The sequence below is a fragment of the Pseudorasbora parva genome, chromosome 22 (genome assembly GCF_024679245.1).
Source record: "Pseudorasbora parva isolate DD20220531a chromosome 22, ASM2467924v1, whole genome shotgun sequence".
Taxonomy (NCBI): domain Eukaryota; kingdom Metazoa; phylum Chordata; class Actinopteri; order Cypriniformes; family Gobionidae; genus Pseudorasbora; species Pseudorasbora parva.
Genome location: NC_090193.1, coordinates 3,857,501 through 3,879,741, shown reverse-complemented (window position 1 = coordinate 3,879,741; position 22,241 = coordinate 3,857,501). Strand labels below are relative to the sequence as shown.

At 37.5% G+C, this 22,241-nt stretch overlaps 2 protein-coding genes across 8 annotated transcripts in view; both read left to right on the top strand.

Moving 5' to 3' along the window:
- The window catches only part of lrp1aa (low density lipoprotein receptor-related protein 1Aa), a 244,372-nt gene extending 234,318 nt beyond the window's left edge, over positions 1–10,054 (top strand). For 4 of the 7 annotated variants that reach the window (XM_067431414.1, XM_067431413.1, XM_067431412.1 and 1 more), the window contains exons 86-90: positions 1,157–1,227; positions 4,352–4,445; positions 4,600–4,629; positions 7,690–7,834; positions 8,591–10,054. In XM_067431414.1, coding sequence (XP_067287515.1) covers positions 1,157–1,227; positions 4,352–4,445; positions 4,600–4,629; positions 7,690–7,834; positions 8,591–8,731 — 481 coding nt within the window. In that variant the 3' untranslated portion in view covers positions 8,732–10,054. The remainder of the gene's footprint in view (positions 1–1,156; positions 1,228–4,351; positions 4,446–4,599; positions 4,630–7,689; positions 7,835–8,590) is intronic. The other 3 variants (XM_067431416.1, XM_067431417.1, XM_067431415.1) reach the window with 1 other exon arrangement.
- Positions 10,055–17,163: 7,109 nt separating this feature from the next.
- The window catches only part of LOC137058405 (uncharacterized), a 22,023-nt gene continuing 16,945 nt past the window's right edge, over positions 17,164–22,241 (top strand). The window contains exons 1-3 of the mRNA XM_067431660.1: positions 17,164–17,232; positions 18,562–18,724; positions 18,813–18,851. Of these exons, the coding sequence (XP_067287761.1) occupies positions 18,689–18,724; positions 18,813–18,851 (75 nt within the window). The 5' untranslated portion in view covers positions 17,164–17,232; positions 18,562–18,688. The remainder of the gene's footprint in view (positions 17,233–18,561; positions 18,725–18,812; positions 18,852–22,241) is intronic.

Here is a 22,241-nt window from a genome sequence, read left to right as displayed (position 1 = left end):
GTAATTTGTGTACTAGTAATTGTACTAGTTTAGTAATTTTAGTCCTTCAACTTAGTTGTTTACTTCAGTTAGTTTCTCATTCCTAATATTTGCATCTAATATTTCAAATTTTATTTCAGCTTTTTATTTCAAAGTACAAAATGATTTTATTAGCTTTATTTTTAATTAATAACAGCATAGCAAGTAGGTCACATGCCCTAAACATACTCAATAGTGTCACTTGCCATCTGTGGCGTGGAGAGGAAGGCCGTTGGCTTTCGTTTTTGACGTAACCGACTTTTTCCAACCTCATTCTTCTCCCTTTCCCAGCATATATCAGCTCAGAGAGGCGTTTATTTTAAACAAAAAATTAAGAAAATATTTGAAATGTGAAAAATAAAGTGCCTAACTAAGTAATTAATACCGGTAGGAATTAAAGGAATAAAGTTTAGAATAGTTTGGAATAAAGTGTTTAATTGGTTGGGTTGGAAGTGTCTGGGACACGTAATGTCCCAATAAAGCGGCATCCATTTATGATTTTAATAAACATATACAGTCAAAATAATTAAAAAATAGACACCAGATATGTTTTACTAGTGTGTGCAGGACACTGTAGTTCATTAAGCAAAATGAAGTAAACTGTGACATTATACCCAAACAATCTTCATACAGTGACCACCAGTAAAACTGATGATTTGAAATTTGGGAGTAAAATGACTCAGACACTTTGACCCGAGCATGTTTTGCTGAAGTGTTTTTTCTTTAATTGCTAATGTGACCTTTGACACCACAGACTGAACATAATGAAGCATTGCTTGGTCATTGGTTGAGTTAAACTGGTATTATCTAATTGTGTTCTTAAATCTAACAGCTGATTGGTTGATTGTAATCCATTACATCCCTTACTGTCACAGTTATCTGACATTATCAAGATTTAACTTCTTGTAATTTTAGTGCTTTTATTACCTACATTTATTACTAATGTGAGATTTTGGTTTGACTGTACACTAAATATGTTGTTACTGTATACTGTTTTATAATGTACTACAATACAATAGGTGCAAACAGTATTTGACACTATTAAGTATAAATGGCATCCAACAACTATATATGTAGACTTAGTACTAAGAAAATACTGCTAATACATATAAACGTTACATTTCTGTGCCTCGTGTAGGTGTCCTCTTGGATGGGAGGGTCATCGCTGTGAGAATCCTGCCTCCAATGGAAATGCTGAATCCAGTGGCCGTAAGTCCATTTCTTAATTCGACAGCCAGTAGAAACGTGTTAGGCCAATAGGGGGCAGTACTGGTAAGGGTTTACTTAAATATTTAGATGTTGTCATTTGGGCACCACTTTATATTTGGTGGCCTTAACTACTATGTACCTAAATTAAAAAATAAGTACAATGTACGGTAACACTTTAGAATACTGTTTCTTACTTAATGCATAACTAATAAAGAGTTACTGCAGTACTAATGAATAATTCTTCATTAACACTCAAGTCACTAATATTAACTACTAAGGAATGAGTGTTAACTAATCAATATGTAATAGCATTTTTTCATTGTGTTAAGTATCAATTAGTTAATCAGTAACTATTCAATTCAGTTATGCCTCCTTAAGAACTACTTTTAAGTAACTACTAACTCAGCTTCACAAGGAATAACTATTAAGTAACTACTAGTTAACAGTGATGCACAGTATCAGATAGAGGCCCTTTCTTCTTCTTTAGTACTAATGTTGTTAGATAAATGTACTACTGTTATGTGTACTATATTCATTTACATTCACTCGCAAATGTGCCGATTAATGTTTCTGTCTGTGTGTGTGTCCACACTATAATGTTGCAGTTCTTGCAGCATTAAATCAGAGAAAACAATTCTAGTGAAAGAGTACAGATTCATGAGTGCACATGCAGAGTGCACAAAATGTGAGCGCACACGCAATTTCTGTGAGTCCAGTTTTGTGCGAGAGAATGGATTGAGATTCCGCTTGTAAATGTGCTCTCGCGGTACAATATTAATACTACATTAATGAGGATGTTGATGATTTCTTTTTTTTTTTTTTATGTAAGTATTGTCTGCAACCAGAAGTTCAGGATGGAACCCCATCCCCAATCTAAGTGCCTTGCCAACATGGCTCAGGCATTTTATGTTTATGTGATACCAAATGATTTCTGTATTTAAGGCAATGACTGAGGGGAAAATGAGAATACAGGGAACCTATGAGTCATTAAAAAAGAACTACCAAATAGTTCTCAAGGAGTTACTTAGAACCTGGAACAGTATTCTAAAGTGAAAACAAACCCATTCATAATTATTGAAAAATTACCAAATAGTTAAATAATTAAGCCTAACTACCATTAATACAGAACTAATAAAGGAAATTTGACCCTCTATTCTAAAGTGAGTTTTATCCTCATTAATTATGACACTTATTGAATGATATTTAAGTTTATTGACCAGAATAAGTCAATAATTAAGCCTATCTACCATTAATACAGTACTAATAAAGGAAATTTGACCCTCTATTCTAAAGATAAGCTCTTATTGTTTAGCAGTTATGTGTATTTTTATGTGTGGTTCTACGTGAATCTAATACGTAAATCATTAAAAGCAATAAACAAACCCTCGCACAAAACTGGACTCACAGAAATTGCGCGTGCGCTCACATTTTGTGCACTCTGCATGTGCACTCATGAATCTGTGTCCTCTTTCACTAGAATTGTTTTCTCTGATTTAATGCTGCAAGAACTGCAACATTATAGCGTGGGGACACACACAGACAGAAACATTAATCGGCACATTTGCGAGTGAATGTAAATGAATATAGTACACATAACAGTAGTACATTTATCTAACAACATTAGTACTAAAGAAGAAGAAAGGGCCTCTATCTGATACTGTGCATCACTGTTAACTAGTAGTTACTTAATAGTTATTCCTTGTGAAGCTGAGTTAGTAGTTACTTAATAGTAGTTCTTAAGGAGGCATAACTGAATTGAATAGTTACTGATTAACTAATTGATACTTAACACAATGAAAAAATGCTATTACATATTGATTAGTTAACACTCATTCCTTAGTAGTTAATATTAGTGACTTGAGTGTTAATGAAGAATTATTCATTAGTACTGCAGTAACTCTTTATTAGTTATGCATTAAGTAAGAAACAGTATTCTAAAGTGTTACCCAATGTACTTATTGTGTTCATATTGTATTACAAAACACTTTTGCTTATATTGAGGTGGTAGAGTTAGAGACAGGTTTGTGGGTAAGTTTAAGGGCAGGGTTATGGGTAAGAGAAGTGTCAAAAGAGTAATTACAAATGTAACTACAGAAATTAATTACAGATGTAATTACATGCAGGTATTTTTAAAAATGAACAATGTAAAAACATGTATGACTACAATAAGTTCATTGTATCAAATGATTAATTAAAATGTTAGTACATAGTAGTTAAAGGTGGGGTAAGTGCTATCTGGTAACCGTTGCTGGTATTTCAAATCATCAAAACAAACACGCCCCTACCCCCAAAAGGGTCTCGGCCCTATTTTGATAGCGCCGCCCCACACGTATGTAACCCAGAGGCCTCAACGGCTACGGCAGAATCTCTGTGTATCTAATCCAGGTCGAATATTCAATGAAAAAGTCACCCTTCTATCACAAAAACACAAAACTTTCTTGTGAACAACTCGATAGTACACGAGCAAGACAGTCCAACTAACGAACATATTGCAATTATGACAAGATTAGAGATACAGCAATCACAAAAACACAAACTGTTCTCATGAACAACTCTATAGCATGAGCCGACAGTCCAGCTAACAACATTAAAATTATGACTGGATAAGGGTTATATAGATTATGAAAAGTGTAAACAAACATATATTAGGAGTACAGTATCTTACTTATCGGAGACGTTGTGTGAGCTGACGCTTGAAACAGACAGTAAGGAGATTTAAATGCTCCATACGGTGTGGAGCACCGTAAAAGTGAGACACAATACGATCGCAAATGGACTAACAAGTGAACATGACACACGAGCATAGTGAAGCAAAAGCAGCATATTAGGCTAGTTTTCGGCTAATGTCCGTGTGTGACTCGCGTGTTTTGAATAATGACGTGCACAGAGCGAGAGCGAGCGCTCTTCTCACCATCATTAGTAGACACGCCCCTTACTGCTGATTGGCTACAAGTCTGTTATTCCACGGCCCGTGTCCTTTTTCTAAAACGGTTTTGAAATAACACTTACCCCACCTTTAAGGCCACCTAATATAAAGTGGGTCCAATGTGTGTGTAATTTAACCTCCATAAAAAATATCTCGATAATCCTTAATATTAATAATAATAATGTGTATTTCTTATAGGAACTGCTTCAATAGTTATTCCGTTGCTTTTACTGATACTGCTGGTGTTGCTGATCGGAGGAGCAGTATTATGGTACAGAAAGCGAATGAGAGGGTGAGTATGTTACCGCAAACTGCTTTTCAAAAGATTTTCACCTCTCTAAAGTGTCATACTGTTGAGAATATAAAATATAAGAAACTTCCCATCCCCAAAAACATCTCTTTTCTCTCCTTCTTTCTTGGTAAACCGCATCTGCTCTTTTCCGTAGGCTGGGCAAATCCCACTCCAAACGACCGCGGTAACGGTCTTTGTCCATTATGTCTTTATTTTGTCTCTCTGCCATTCTGTCCATCTTTCTTGCTGGTCTGGAGAATTGTGGTGTTCTTGTTGTCTTCATGGTCTCACCCGATCTCTTTCTGTCAAACCACCTGACTAAACCTTACACGTGGTTTGTCCCTTGCTCAGAGGAGAAGGTGGTAATCTGTTACCGAGAATAAAGAAATAGATCAATTGTGTTAGCCTGAGAACCAATCGAAGAAACCAATTTTCGACAGTCATAACCGTCCCGCTGTAATACACTACAGTATGTTTCTCTAAGATTGGTTCTCTGCATTAGTGGAAACAGATCTGTTGAACATGTGCCATGTTCAAAACCCAGTGTTTATCAAGATAACATTAGCATTAAATGAGAAAATGTCTTATTACAGCTTTGCATATTATATTTTTTACTAGGGCTGGGCAGTAAGACCCTAATCTTATGTCATGATATAATTGTTTTTGCTTAAAATGCTTTATATATTTTTATTTTAACATTTAATTTACATATTGATTAATGGTTATTTAACAATGTGGTAATGCCTTGCCTTATTCTATAATGCAGTGAATTTATTATTCACACTTAATACTCACACGGCTACTTTTCAGTTGAATAATTTCTTGATGGCTTGATGCATGCAAATTAATAGATCTGATTACTCATACACTCTAAAAAATGCTTGTTAAAAACAACCCAAGTTGGGTTGAAAATGCACCAACCCAACAATTGGGTTGTTTTAACCCAATGGTTGAGTTGTTTTAACCCAATGGTTGAGTTGTTTTAATCCCAATGGTTGAGTTGTTTTAACCCAATGGTTGAGTTGTTTTAACCCAATGGTTGAGTTGTTTTAACCCAATGGTTGAGTTGTTTTAACCCAATGGTTGAGTTGTTTTAACCCAATGGTTGAGTTGTTTTAACCCAATGGTTGAGTTGTTTTAACCCAATGGTTGAGTTGTTTTAACCCAATGGTTGAGTTGTTTTAACCCAATGGTTGAGTTGTTTTAATCCCAATGGTTGAGTTGTTTTAATCCCAATGGTTGAGTTGTTTTAACCCAATGGTTGAGTTGTTTTAACCCAATGGTTGAGTTGTTTTAATCCCAATGGTTGAGTTGTTTTAACCCAATGGTTGAGTTGTTTTAACCCAATGGTTGAGTTGTTTTAACCCAATGGTTGAGTTGTTTTAACCCAATGGTTGAGTTGTTTTAACCCAATGGTTGAGTTGTTTTAACCCAGTGGTTGAGTTGTTTTAACCCAATGGTTGAGTTGTTTTAACCCAATGGTTGAGTTGTTTTAACCCAATGGTTGAGTTGTTTTAACCCAATGGTTGAGTTGTTTTAACCCAGTGGTTGAGTTGTTTTAACCCAGTGGTTGAGTTGTTTTAACCCAGTGGTTGAGTTGTTTTAACCCAATGGTTGAGTTGTTTTAACCCAATGGTTGAGTTGTTTTAACCCAATGGTTGAGTTGTTTTAACCCAATGGTTGAGTTGTTTTAATCCCAATGGTTGAGTTGTTTTAACCCAATGGTTGAGTTGTTTTAACCCAATGGTTGAGTTGTTTTAACCCAATGGTTGAGTTGTTTTAACCCAATGGTTGAGTTGTTTTAATCCCAATGGTTGAGTTGTTTTAATCCCAATGGTTGAGTTGTTTTAACCCAATGGTTGAGTTGTTTTAACCCAATGGTTGAGTTGTTTTAATCCCAATGGTTGAGTTGTTTTAACCCAATGGTTGAGTTGTTTTAACCCAATGGTTGAGTTGTTTTAACCCAATGGTTGAGTTGTTTTAACCCAATGGTTGAGTTGTTTTAACCCAATGGTTGAGTTGTTTTAACCCAATGGTTGAGTTGTTTTAACCCAGTGGTTGAGTTGTTTTAACCCAATGGTTGAGTTGTTTTAACCCAATGGTTGAGTTGTTTTAACCCAATGGTTGAGTTGTTTTAACCCAATGGTTGAGTTGTTTTAACCCAGTGGTTGAGTTGTTTTAACCCAGTGGTTGAGTTGTTTTAACCCAGTGGTTGAGTTGTTTTAACCCAATGGTTGAGTTGTTTTAACCCAATGGTTGAGTTGTTTTAACCCAGTGGTTGGGTTAAATGTTGCTTAAGACAACCCAATTGCTGGGTAAGAACAACTCAACCATTGGGTTAAAACAACCCAATTGTTGGGTCGGTGCAGTTTCAACCCAACTTGGGTTGTTTTTAACCCAGCATTTTTTAGAGTGTATATATTATTCATATATAACAAATGAGCCATCAGTGCTAAAATAGTTAGTATTGCTATAGCTGGCACTATTGAGTGAGGTCACTGAATAATAACACTATAGTGTCCTCTGTAGAGTCATTTTATAGTTATATATATATATATATATATATATATATATATACACACACACACACACACACACACACACACATAAATATCTTGGCTTGACATTGAATAACACTTTAGTTTATTTGACTAAATTATTATTGAAAGGACCTCAAAGTTGTCTTGAATTAGATATATGGATAAACACGCACATCTGTTAAATTTGATTGAACTATATCAGTCTGGTAGGTTGATATAGTTAACCCGCTTTGCATTGTGTGTAACAAAAACAAATGCATTCAAATGTATTTACTGCTGTATAAAAGCTATAGAGCAGAATCTCTGACACTCCATTGCATGCTATAAACTATAAACTGTCATACAGCCCAACCCTTTTTCTATAGATACATTATATATATATATATATATATATATATATATATATATATATATATATATATATATATATATATATATATATATATATATATATATATATATATATATATATATATATATAAATTCACTGTGCTGCTTTAAAGAGTTATTCCAAGCAAAAAGGATCAAACTTGTAGAGATAAGCAGTTGATGTTGGTAAGCGCTGGGTTTGTGATGGTGTTGTAGGCTGTTAGTGGCATCCCTCTGTGTTGTGGCCGTATTTCTCCCTGTGCTGCTTTGTACAGTGTAATACTGACCTCACAGCCTCATTTCTGTGACTCAAACTGTGTATCATATATCTGCAGAGCCAAAGGCTTTCAGCATCAGAGAATGACGAACGGCGCTATGAATGTTGAGATCGGGAACCCAGCCTATAAAATATATGAAGGAGAGCAAGATGACGATGTTGGAGAACTGCTGGACGCTGACTTCACACTGGATCCCGACAAAGTAAGATTGTCATACTTTATTGCACTACCCTATTAACGTAATTTTCTCTTGTTATCCAGTTCAAACATCACATGAACTTGAGAAGCAAAATCACATAAGATATTCATTTATAAGTCAATCTCATGTCAATCTTGAGTACCTATAGAGTAGTTTTGCATCCTTATATCTCCGAAAAGTCTTTAGTTTTATCATATTTATAAAATAAATATGGGCTGTACTGAGTCTTTCCGGAAAAAAACGAGCGGCTGGAGGCGTATCGTGGGCGGAGCTAAAGAATGACGAATGGGCAAAGTGGTGACGTCCTCAAGCGTGGAGAAACCCATCGCTATCGAGCTCAGCTAATAGATATGATCCAGAATCATTCGGAGGCTGAAATAAATTGAACAGGAGAAACAGCAGCAGCAGGACGTCCGTCTCTGTGGTATGGACTGTATTTAGTGGCCTGTCAACATTTGTGTGTGTTTACTCGCAGTTTATGAGGACATGATTCGGTTTATGGACTATTGTATGCGACTAAACCTTAGCAGTAGCAAGCAAAACGGTTTTGCACGTCAGACTAGTGTAACGTTATACAGAGAACAGCAATGGAGTCCGTTAGCGCATTTGAATGACGAAGCACACGATCGTGTCGTTTACTGATGTTTACTCACGCGACGATAGCCAACAGCACAGACATTTGAAGCAGTTTAACTCACCGGCTGCTTGTGTAATAAGATATGTATAATCCCATATATTTCCAACTTGTGTCTTTTGTAGCCGACCAACTTCACGAATCCCGTGTATGCTACTCTGTACATGGGAGCGCACAACAGCCGCAATTCCCTGGCCAGCACAGATGAGAAGAAGGAGCTGCTGTCCCGGGGCGACGAGGAGCCGCTGGTGGACCCGCTGGCTTAAAACGGCCATCAGTCTGCTCCATACATGGAAAATACCATTTGCCTTTTTGAGAAAAAGAAAAAGAAGAAAAAAAACCATGAAGAAAATCAATGATTAAGTGTTAACACTGTATAAAATGTACAAAAATGAAGGACTACTTTTGTATGTGATTGCAGTATTATATTTTGTTCTTTTACAAATCTTCTGGTCACAGCAAAACATCACAAGAACAAGATACATTTTCTAAAAAAAGATGCAGTTTTTGGTTTCAATTTTTAGGTCACCTCCCTTTTACCTTAATAGCCACTACCTCTGTGCAATATGGAGTCAAAAAGAAAAAGAGATTGGAACAATGACATTTTTTTTATTTTTGTATGAGATGTATAGAGAAAAATGTTGTTCCATCAGTAATGCCAACTGTTTGTTTTATGTTTGACTGTGTGGAGAGGCCAACTTTGACATGAAACCAGTGTTTGCTTTAATCAATATCAAGCAGATGTTATCGACTTTATGTGCCAGTTTTACTACTCCCATTGTAGGTTCATAATTACAATTATTTATAAGGATAATCTTGTGCACAGATCCAAACCATTGCAATATTAGCTACTTATGCTTATCACAAACTTTTACAGAACCGATTTTTTAATTGAGAATGTCAGTGTTGTAGATTTGGACACACTTGACGGAAATGTTTCTCATGATCTTAAAAACTTTTGATGGAACGGCTTCTGCTTAACTGCTCGAAATTAGTTTTATAGACAACAATAAATTGTGCCTATGTATGAATCTCTTTACAAAACTAAACATCTTTGTTCAAATGTAAAATAAATAAATAAAAAGAGATGGGTGAGTTGGAACACGGATAGTGAAGGACAAGCAGCACGATATGAAAGATTTAACATTTTTTGGTCACTACATGATTGCCATATTTCAATTTGAGAGTTTTCATGACACATTTTAGATTAATAGTAAAGAATGAGTAGGTGTGTCCTAACTTTTGACTGGTACTGTATTTATTTTCAGACAAATGAAGTGAAAGAGAAAGCTGCTTACGAGTAAATCCCAAAGCAATCGAAGGCACGTTTGTGCGTTGGTTGCTGTGACGCGTGCTTTGAGGATCTTTAAACCTGAGGAGGGTTTACGACAGAAGAAAGTGAATTTTTACACTTGTTTATACTTGTTTTTAAAATGTCACAGTTAAAGATGAAACACGGATGTGTTCTTATCTTGACACACCTTCATCTCATCTTTTGTAATCAGCCTCTGAAATATACCATCTATCATGTTGCTTATACTTTTAAAATGTATGCTTTTTTTCTCAGTAAATCCATATTTTCCTGCTCAGCTGTTGCTGACATGCTGCTTTTGTCAGAATGATTATCAGCCATATTGTGAAACATCCTCCAAATATGCAAGAAAGCAAAGTGCAACGAATAATGCCAGATCTTCTTCAGCTGGTCTCGTGTTGAGAGAAATGCATGGAAGGTTGGAGTTTCATTATATTTTCTTCTGGTCTGCTTTGAGCTCAGGACAGTAAAAGGGCTGGTGAAAGTTTTTCATGACATTCACAACAGGTGATTGTATCCAGAACTCTGAGAGAAAGCGTGGCAGGTGACGTATTTTGAGAAGAGATGAATGTAAAACGCTATTTTAGATTGCTTTGGTAGATAGGAGCTGTATGAATGGAAATGGCCATCTGGGGCTATTGTCAAAATGGACGCTAAGTTAAAGACAGACCCCTTTATTCACATTCATTTATGCTCAGTGTATACGCACTAATACTGTTTAATGTCACATGTACTTTCGTTTCCTGTGTCCATGGCATAGCAAGATTTCGCTGCTTTGGTGGATCAAGTTAAGGTTAATCAGCTGCACAGGAACCCTGGGTTAGGATAAATTAGTCTCCTCTCAATTTATATTTCAGTCTTATTGTCAATGGCTGGTGTAACATTGTCATTGTTATATTGGGACACCCCTCCAAATCACTGAGTTCAGGTGTTCAGTCACTTCATGGCCACAGGTGTATAAATCAAGCACTAGGCCTCCAGACGCTTCTACACACATTAGTGAAAGAATGGGTCGCTCTCAGGAGCTCAGTGAACTCAAGCGTGGTGCCGTGATAGGTTGACCCCTGTGCAATAAGTCCATTCCTGACATTTCCTCACTACTAAATATTCCACGCTCAACTGTTAGTGGGATTAGAACAAAGTGGAAGCGATTGGGAACAACAGCAACTCAGCCACAAAGTGGTAGTCCACATAAAATCACAGAGCGGGGTCAGCACATGCTGAGGGTCACAGTGTGCAGAAGTCGCCAACTTTCCTCCAAACTTCCAAAACTCCAAACTTCTGTGGCCTTCAGATGAGCTTAAAGCTGCTGTCCGTAACTTTTTTTGTGTTCAAGATTTACAAAAATTATATAATAGGAATGTACACCATGAATCCATTTTCCAAACCGTGTTTTTTACATTTATAATAAGTATTTATATTGGGACTATTTCAGGCCAGACTGGTAGGTGCCGCTGCGGAGGAGCACAGTCCTTGCGTGATCCGCCATAGACATAAGCAGAGAGAAGTAGCTCCGGCTGCAATGTTCTTCCACAAGATGCATGCAGTTCTGTTTATTAACCACTAGAGTGCAAAAATTTACGGACTGCAGCTTTAAGGAATGGGTTTCCACGGCCGAGCAGCTCATCCAAGCTTTACATAACCAAGAGCAATGCAAAGCGTGGGATGCAGTGGAGTAAAGCAGCCGCCACTGGACTCTAGAGCAGTGAGACGTGTTCTCTGGAGTGACCAATCACGCTTCAGTCTGACAATCACATAGACAAGTCTGCATTTGGCGGTTGCCAGGAGAACGAGACTTGACTGACTGCATTTTGCCAAGTGTAAAGTTTGGTGGAGGGTTCCAGTAAAACCCGGAACTCTTAATGCTTCAGAATATCAGCCATTTTGGACAATTTCATGCTCACAACTTTGTGGGAACAGTTTGGGGATGGACTCTTCCTGTTCCAACATGACTGCAGTCCATAAAGACATGGATGAGGAGTTTGGTGTGGAGGAACTTGACTGGCCTGCACAGAGTCCTGAGCTCAACCTGATAGAACAGCTTTGGGATGAATTAGAGCGGAGACTGAGAGCCAGGCCTTCTCGTCCAACATCAGTGCCTGACCTCACAAATGAGCTTCTAGAAGAATGGGCAAAAATCCCCATAAACACACTCCTAAACCTTGAGGAAAGCCTTCCCAGAAGAGCTGGAGCTGTTAGAGAGGGTGGGCCGACTCCATATTAAACCCTACGGATTAATAATGGGATGGCAGTAAAGTTCATGTGCAGGTAAAGGCAGGCGTCCGGTAATATAGTGTAGCCTGTTAACTGGAAGTGTCCCAATAGAGTTGTGCAGGTGTCACTTTATTGGCCAAACGGCGGAAGAGAATTCGCATTTTAGCACTTCCGGTTCCATCGTCCCGAAGTCAATGGGTTTTTTGAATGGGGGTTTGGTTAAATGCTGAAATAAGGTCTGTGGTGAACACAAGCTCGAGACACTTTTATGTTTTATTCTACAACATAAAATACATCTGCATTACCCCACTCATGATTTTTTGAAGCTATTACGTGCCCTGAACAGTCTCGAACAAGTGGCTAAATCGGACTGTAAAGGTAGTCGGGGTGATTAAACGTCATTCTGCCAAGCCGTTTAAACTCCGTCCACTTTAACAGAAATCATAAAAGTTGAGTTCATCTGTGAAAATGTTCTTGATGGTCAAAACGAAACATATATGTTTTTTGCAAGTATAATAAACTTGTGTTGATGACAGTTTGTTTTTATTGATAATCCAAAAGTCTATGTGAAAATCCTATTGGGTTTTTGTCAAAGGAACCAGTGCGGTGCTAACTGCCCATTGGCCTACAAAGTGACATCATACCTGCACCTCTCTATTGACCTATTCGTAGTCGACGTCATGGTTACGTCATTACCAGCTGCAGTGCCATGTGGTGGCAGAAGAACAACAAGTGGAGGAATATCCACAAAATGAGAGAAAAATTGTCTTCTTGTGCCTTTGAATGTCCAAATTGGAAAGCAACAAAGATGGTCTTTAGATGATCTTGCAAGCCACCGACGGGACTGGTGAAACCTGCGATAATTAATCTATGAAAGCATGAATTTGTTGCAATCTACATAATATGCCGTTCATAAGGGGCATATAGCTTTACAGTTACAGCATGAAATAATATTTAAACCTATAATATTTGATATAGGTCACATTTTTAGGCTTGACTCACAATTCTGACTTTTTTCTTGCAATAGTAAGTGCTTTGGAAAAGGTTTAGAGGGTCATATACTTCTTCTGTCTCACTTTATATTAATATTATATATTGTCTTTACTATGTACAAACATTTAAATGAATCATTTCATGCAATGCACTTATTGTGTACCGGGACGTTTCATCCGAGGAGGCAAGGGAGGCAGACAGTGCCTCCTCAGAAAACTGGATGAAATAATAATCAATATCGCAAAAATAAAGCAATGCAGACTAAGACAAAACGAAGTCCCTCGTGGGGGGAATGAATGGGTCAAGAGGAGGCACTCATCGCACTACGCCTCAATCGGTTATGATTGGATATGACTGGTTTGTGCAATAAATCCTGCCTCTTGTTTTCGTGTGCATTGTCAAATCGATCTGAATAAGGAAAATAATGGTGTTAACAGGTGTGTAAGATGTGATTAAAATAAGTTCACTATTAAAAATAAAAGCTGAAAAGTCCACATATTTTATATATATATATATATATATAGCCTATATTGTGTAAATTGTTTCTACCTTTAGTTATTATTTTGGAATAAATGTAAAATGCATAAAAAATCACTAACTTGATTACATTTATATTTGAATTTAATAAATGGAACATTACATAGTGTAAAAATACAAAAATATAATTATATTTGCTGTCTTTTATGTAGTTTATTTAACCAGGAAAATTAAGTGTAACAGACATAAATTTACAATTTTTTTTTTTTTTTTTATAAAACACCACCGCACACCACTGTTGTGTACATACATGTTATTAAATTGTACTACAATTAAAAAACACCTGCATTTAATTCATTTCTGTACATCTATAATGACCCAGCAAGTGAATATTTTGTCCTCAAAGTTGATGTGTTAGAAGCAGGAAAAATGGGCAAGCGTAAGGATTTGAGCGAGTTTGACAAGGGCCAAATTGTGACGGCTAGACGACTGGGTCAGAGCATCTCCAAAACTGCAGCTCTTGTGGGCTGTTCCCGGTCTGCAGTGGTCAGTATCTATCAAAAGTGCTCCAAGGAAGGAACAGTGGAGAACCGGCCACAGGGTCATGGGCGGCCAAGGCTCATTGATGACCGTGGGGAGCGAAGGCCGGCGGAGGCAGTGTGATGCTTTGGCCAATGTTCTGCTGGGAAACCTTGGGTCCTCCATCCATGTGGATGTTACTTTGACACGCTCCACCTACCTAAGCATTGCTGAGACCATGTTCAGCCTTTCATGGAAACGGTATTCTGGTGGCTGTGGCTCTTCCAGCAGGATAATGCTCCTGACACAAAGCACAAATGCTTCAGGAATGATTTGAGGAGCACAACAACCAGTTTGAGGCGTTGACTCTGCCTCCAAATTCCCCAGATCTCAATCCAATCGAGCATCTGTGGGATGAGCTGAACAAACAAGTCCAATCCATGGAGGCCCAACCTCACAGCTTACAGGACTTATAGGATCTGCTGCTAACATTTTGGTGCCAGATACCACAGCACACCTTCAGGGGTCTAGTGGAGTCCATGCCTCGACGGGTCAGGGCTGTTTTGGCAGCAAAAGCACAATATTAGGAAAGTGGTCATACTGTTATGCCTGATCTTAGTGCAAATAGCTGCTGCCTTCAGATAAAGATATATTGTTTTAAAATCGAAATCAAATTATTGGTCAAGCAAGTGTGGAAAGCACATTATGGACTAGCGGACTTGCCGTCGTAGTTCAACATGAGTGAGAGAAGTGGTTGTAGTAAACACAAACCAAAAAGAAAAAAAGAAGCGAGGGAGAGAAGTGTGTGCGTGCGTGAGTGAGTGAGTGAGTGAGTGAGTGAGTGAGTGAGTGAGTGTGAGTGAGTGAGTGAGTGAGTGAGTGTGTGAGTGTGTGAGTGAGTGAGTGAGTGAGTGAGTGAGTGAGTGAGTGAGTGAGTGAGTGTGTGAGTGTGTGAGTGAGTGAGTGAGTGAGTGAGTGAGTGAGTGAGTGAGTGAGTGAGTGAGTGAGTGAGTGAGTGAGTGAGTGAGTGTGTGAGCGAGCGAGCGAGCGAGCGAGCGAGCGAGCGAGCCAGTGAGTGAGTGAGTGAGTGAGCGAGCGAGCGAGCGAGCCAGTGAGTGAGTGAGTGAGTGAGTGAGTGAGTGAGTGAGTGTGTGTGAGTGAGTGAGTGAGTGAGTGAGTGAGTGAGTGAGTGAGTGTGTGAGTGAGTGAGTGAGTGAGTGAGTGAGTGAGTGAGTGAGTGAGTGAGTGAGTGAGTGAGTGAGTGAGTGAGTGAGTGAGTGTGTGTGAGTGAGTGAGTGAGTGAGTGAGTGAGTGAGTGTGTGAGTGAGTGAGTGAGTGTGTGAGTGAGTGAGTGAGTGAGTGAGTGAGTGAGTGAGTGAGTGAGTGAGTGAGTGAGTGAGTGTGTGTGAGTGAGTGAGTGAGTGAGTGAGCGAGCGAGCGAGCCAGTGAGTGAGTGAGTGAAAGGACAACCTACATGAATTTTAAAATATTATGATCATTATCAAAAAGAAAAGAAAAAAAACTCCAGCTGCTTTATTTTCCATTTGAAAAGGAGAGAGACAGTCCCAGGAGAGAAGAGGAGAAGAGGACCAAAACAACATCTGGAGACAGGAGGAGAGGAAACAGATAGAAAGGATTTTTTTTTTTTTAGGCTAGTATTTTATACTTGTTTTTTATTGATAAATTAATACATTAATATTAATAAAATTGTAAGATTATATGCATACAGTTCTGATGTAAGTGCCATTTGATTTATTCAGGGCTTTTCTAACTTTAAGATGTCACTGACCCCCAAATATGTCCACCCTCGAGTGAGGGACCCCATCCTGATATCTAAAATGTATTTAAATCTAAATCATTTTTTATTTACTTAATATAATACATATATGTTTATTTCACCCTCATTCATTTATTTACTTTGTACATTTTTATCATATGTTAAAAATTACCAATTCAATCATTTATTTTAATATAATTTATTTACTTAATTTTATTAATTGTATTATTACTTTTCTCTTTACTTTTAAGCTAATTTATAAATACAAAATTAATTACATTTATAAATAATAAATTAAACACATGTAGCCTATAAAAAAAAAATAAAAAAAAAACATGTAATGTTAGCCTAGGCCTACGTATTTACTTAGCCTACTTCATACATGTTTTATATGTTAATTTCACATATTATTTATTTATTTTAATCAATCAAAAAACACAACACAATGTGTAAAATCTTTGTATATTGATAAACAATAATTATATTCTAAGTTTAACTTTTTACCGCTGTAATGCGGAAAGGACGCACTATTTTCAGTGGCGCTTTAACACAGAACAGGAAACTCATAAATATTCGTGTTTACTCCGCCCAGTGCCCGTCTAGTCATGGGAGAAACAAAGCTGTTCGAAACTTTGAATCAATCGAACCGCTTCCAAATGATTCACTGGTTCGAATCGCTCGAAACGTCACAGTGACTCCTGGTGGTCAGAGCAGTGTACATGCAGCCAACACATACACAACAACGAACAACAGTTTGGTTTTTACATTATAAGAAAATTATTAAATTATAAACTCACCAAAAACGTCACATTTTCATTATTGTAAAACTTAGTATTCCTTTACAGTGCATTTAAAAAATCTAAAGTCATCTTAATCTACCTGCGAAATGCAATAGTAAATATATTAATGCAATTATTATTGTTTTTTTTTTATTATTATCATCATCATCATCATCATCATCATCATCATCATCATCATCATCATATGTTTATTAAAGATTTAAAAAATCTAAATCCAGATAAATAAATAAAATCAAAACTTTTGCTCCTTTAAACTACTAAATTGTAGTAATCCGGTGGATTTTGTAGGCAGGTTAAGACTGGATTTTTTTTTCCATTTTTTTTTTAATACTGTAAACTAAGAATAAGAATAAGAATGTTTTGTCATTATAAATAATAATTGCATGAATATTAAATATTGCATTTTATACTCTATTAGATATTTTTGGTTTTTCAGAAGCTATTGCAGTAATACAAATATGATACGTTTTTGGGGAGTTTTTAATTGAATACATTTCTCATGTAAAAATGATAACCCTGAAATATCGAAACATTTATGACGCAACGAAGCATCGTTTACTGAAATCACGTGACACGCGCTGCGAATCACTGGTTCAAAACAAATGATTCGCAGAAGATCCGAAGCTTCACAAAGCGGTGTTTCGAAAGCGCCCATCAGTGATCACACGTTTAAATGTAAGTAATGTGTTTTAAGCTATTCAAATATCTAGCGATACAAATGTTAAAAAGCCAAACGCCTTTTAAAAAGAACGAAAAATGTCGCTAACAATCCGCTAAGTTAGCTGAGCCGCTTGCTCGGCTGCATTTGTTCGGTGGTGTGGGGTAAAACTGTTAACGTACTATGCTATAGCAAGCATGTCGATGTTTTTTTTGCGGGAGTAGATGCTCAATTTATTAAACTGAGGGGTTAAACTTCTACATTATTTTCACCGGCGCCAGAAATTCGGCTAACGTGGCTTGGAGGTAAGGCAACGACCCGTTTAATCGCTATTATTTACAATCTTGTGCTGAAGGTTACAGTTAAATTGTTAGCCCTCACCATATACAAAGACCACAGCAATAAGACAACTGTAGCAACTCATCGTGTAATAACTGCACGTAATGTAGTAATGATTCAATTATTGTTGTAATAACATGTTCGTAATGTAATAATTATTCTCAACCCGTAATAAAATCTTGAGCTCATGTGTTTACAAAAAATACATTATGAGATATGACATTAATAACTCACCAAAAACACATTTTCATTATTGTAATAGCTTTTAAAACTATTATGTGATTGGTGTTTGGGAAATTCCCCGCCCCTCACCAGAACCGGCAGTTTCAACACACGACTAACTAACTCAACCAGTTCAGTTTTTAAAATCTAAATCCAGTCTTAAAATGCAACAGATTTTAATATGCATGCAACTTTTATTATTTAACAAAGCATTTGTATTCCTTTACAGTAAATGATTAAAATCCAGCCTTAACCTGGGTACAAAATACACCAGGTAATAACTGCATTAATATTTAAAAGTTGCAATAATGAATATATTATGTTTTTGGTTGATAATGTAATAATTTTCTCATATACAAAAATACATATACATTATGGGCTCAAGATATTATTACATTTTGAGAAATTATGTTATGAACATTTTATTTTAATAATAATGCAATACTTACTGCATTATTTGCTGTTATTACATTATGAGTTGCTATAACAACTGATAGATAGATAGATAGATACGTAGATAGATAGATAGATAGATAGATAGATAGATAGATAGATAGATAGATAGATAGATAGATAGAAAGGCACTGTTTCCCTGTGTTGTGTGTTTGTAGTGCTGTGATGCAAGCTTTGGTCAAGTTTTAACCATGTTTGGGTGTCCATATCTATGATTTCTGGGGATTTTTGTGTCTGCCCTGCCGTGTCAGTTTGTCTAATCTTCCTAAATTTGCATCACTGTGTTAATATGCTTCACAAGTGTTTAATTTCTCTCTTGTTTTTACTTGAAGTGTGTGAATAGCTGCATCCCTGTGAACGTCGAAGCGAGCGGTGATAAATGAGACGGTCAAACATACGGAGGATTTCATATTTGTAGATGTTAATGATTCAAGCAAATCCTTCGATTTAAAGGCTCAGATGGACGTCCAGAATAGAAAAACTCGTCACCAGAAGGTACATGATTGTGCTCATCCAGCCATCCAGTTAAAATAACTATTTGAATTTTGTCATAATAAACATTTTTTTTCTTTTTTATTAACAGATGGAGGATGCTACTGGTTCAAACAACTCTCCTCACCCGGTACATTAATGTTCATAACACAATATTTCATTCTACAGTCTCTGTTTGTCATGTTTACTTTGATGTATGTAGTGTGAATTAGTACACTGAACTATTTAAAGTCACAATATGTCATGTTTCATCGCTTTTTCGAATCAAAGGCGTCGCTTGATGACACCTTGATTTAGCAGAGCTTTTATTAGGCCTCAGACAAGCGCTTCGGCTTCTTCCGCTCATGTGAATGTGTGGTAACACGACGCTGTTATCATATTAGAGAAGTTATTTATGTGTGTTGAAAGTTATGTTATAATCAGTGTTACTCTTTGCATTCGCTCGGCGGCTGCTTTGAGACATAGTGTGTTGCGAGATGCGTTGAAAACCCTGTTGTGATGATGCAAGAGTTGCAACTATGGCAGCTGAGAAGGCCGTTCTTTGTAGCCTAGAAATCTAGACACACACTAGTGGCAGCAAATATAATTTTGCAGCCAGGGCATCTAGTAGGGGTGGGCGATATAGCCTCAAAATTATATCACGATATTTCATGTAGGGCATTATCCATCCGTTTTCTAATGATCTACTGTCATAATACTTAATTCAAAGTGTAACTCTATTGTCATAATAAGGTGGTTTATAGTCACACGCAGGCAGCACGAGTCAAATGAAAGCAAAGTTGTAAGTGTTTTCACTGGAAATCTAAAGTAAAACTATAACAACATTTTAGTTTAGCAATAACTAAAGTAATTTATGCCATGGTCTGTCTGAATATTCAATTCTGATTGGCTGGAAGGTGTGCAATAAAATCGTGTAACGCACAGGTAGTTTCAAGTCAGATGAATCATCACTCTAATGCGCCGTTTTCATTGGGCTTGTTTACATGGAGCACTGTAATAGGTTTAAAAATTCAAACCGAATAAAAATGCTCCATATAAACACCTCAATCGTAATAAAAATGCTCAAACCTAATGAAATTGTAATCGGTTTGAGAGGATTGGGATAAACACGATTACTTCGAGCGTGCGTCCTTCTGTGACGCAATTACAGCGCGCGCCTCCACCACAGTGGGCTAATGTTGTTGACTAGAGGAAAGTTAATTTTTCTGGAGTGTTAAACTTTTTATTACGTATAAGTTATGAAGATAATGTTGGTATAATGACACATACATAGCCTGGCTACTCCATCTCATCTGACAGCGTTTGTTCCAGTTTGTCCCAGGCACTTTCTAGGCTACTTCAACAGTGCCTGACCAAATAATTTCTTTTTCTGAGGTGTTTCTTACAGTAACACCAGTTTGGGTTTGATAATATCTTATGTAAACTGTCCACAGAATCATTCAATCAGATTGAAATGCAAGTGTGCATGTAAACGGGGCTATGGAAGCGAGCGCATGCACACACACACACACAAGCGCTCGCATAGAGAGCGGGGATCGTGCTGCAGATTCAGGAGCACAGAAACTTGTTATCAACGCCGTCCCGCGACTTAAATAAAATAGCAATAATAAAATAAAATAGCTAAGCTGCTGGATCATTAGGCCTACATTGTATTTCTCAGCAGCGATGGGGTTATATCGCTTATTTTTAGAGAGACGCTGAACAGACGCAGTCACGAATCTCTCTCGATAATCCATTCATTCAAATGAATGTAATCTCACGCACTACAATCTCTGTGTCTGATTCAAAAGAGGAAGAATGCTTACTTAGATCTAACGAGCCTTGACTGATGAAAATAACCTTCAATGTTACCTTTCCTGCCAAATATTGTGCTGCAAACGTTAATAACAGCTTTAAGTTGTCCATTTTTTGTCACATGTTAAGAGAGCTGATCAAGTAGCTCCTTTTAGGTACTAAATCACCGTCGGAGGCGAGCTGCTCTTCTCACTCAGACAGGTTTGTTGTGTGCTAGGACACGTAAATGCACCATACGTCATCACGTCACTATATCATTGATATCACAATATGACGCTTTTTTAGCATGTAAAAATTTATACCGGTATTATCGTGCATGATATGATATGGCACACCCCTAGTGTCTAGCAACTCTCAGTTGGCTTGTGAGCATGAAAAACCAAACTCTGGTCAGGCCAATCACATCGTGAATAGAGTCGGTGGGCGGGCCTAAGAATAATGATTTGTGGCGGTTCGGCATTAATATCTTGCTACTTCCCTGCTAACTAAGAACGGCACTGAAGTCATTCTTAAAAAAGGAATGTTTTGCTGACGGGATACGGCAAAAGTTTAATCTATCAACTAGCTCCACTGGTGGAAAATGCTTTGGACTTTTAGCCCGCTTGTTATTGTCGTCTCGCCACTGATAGCGCTCTGGTTGGTTGTAGCTAGCACTGTGATGAGACACTTATCTCACAAGAGGAGACGAAACGAGACACGAGATCAAGTTCATGAGAACGAGATTTTTTACATAGTATATTTAAAGGTCCCATGTCATGGGTTGTTTTATTGTTTTATAATGTGTCTTGGGGTGTGCTTATATTGTTGGTATAGTATGGTTTTTACATCAAAAAATGTCATAATTTAGAAATAAAAGGCATTTTTTCTATACTGATATTAGCCCTCTGTTTGGAATGCTCTGTTTCAAGAGGCGTGTCTGCTGTGAGTCTTCAGTGAAAACACCCACTGTTGTGATTGGCTGACATCTTTACATTTGAAATGAGGAGGGGGCGTGGTTTAGTCAGGCGGAGCAGAGCAGCTGCAGCGCTGAGAGAGAGAGAGAGAGAGAGAGATAGAGAGAGAGAGAAACGGAGCTGGGGAAAGATTGCTGAGGTAGTGTTATTGTACAGAGTTTTTGAAAGCGCAAGTTTATTTTGTTTGTCTCTGAGAGCTCTGAATCAGAGTCCTGCACAAGTCCATTTTTGGAGACCCGCCCCCGCCCGTACCCGCAAGGTTTAGCACCAGATCCGACCCGTGACCCGTGAAAATATCAAAATTAAATCCGTACCCGCCCAGACCCGTTAATATTTGGCCCGTTACCCGACCCGTGCCCGCAATAAATCACACACGCTAAAACATTCAAATTAAAATGCTTTATTTTTTATCCTGCCCCTCTCTCAACATCAACAGCGTCATGAATGGGCTAATGAAACAGGCAAAAGTGCCTTTAAAGACTCATTGTCAACTATTTCATATAGCTACTCCACTCACCAACTTTACTTTTACTTCATCCATTGCTACTCCTGCAACGCTTCATCCGCGCTACGAGAGGCATCAACAAAGGTTTCAATGTCGCAGTGATGGTGACGTGATGGGTCAAATGGCATATCGTTGTTGCGTGTATGTGTAATGGTAATTTGGACATAGAAATTGTAAAAGCCTACAATATGTTCGATGGGGGAAGAAGGAGGCGGGAACCAGCGAACATTTAAAAGACTTTAACCAAACAAAACGAAAGTAACGTGGG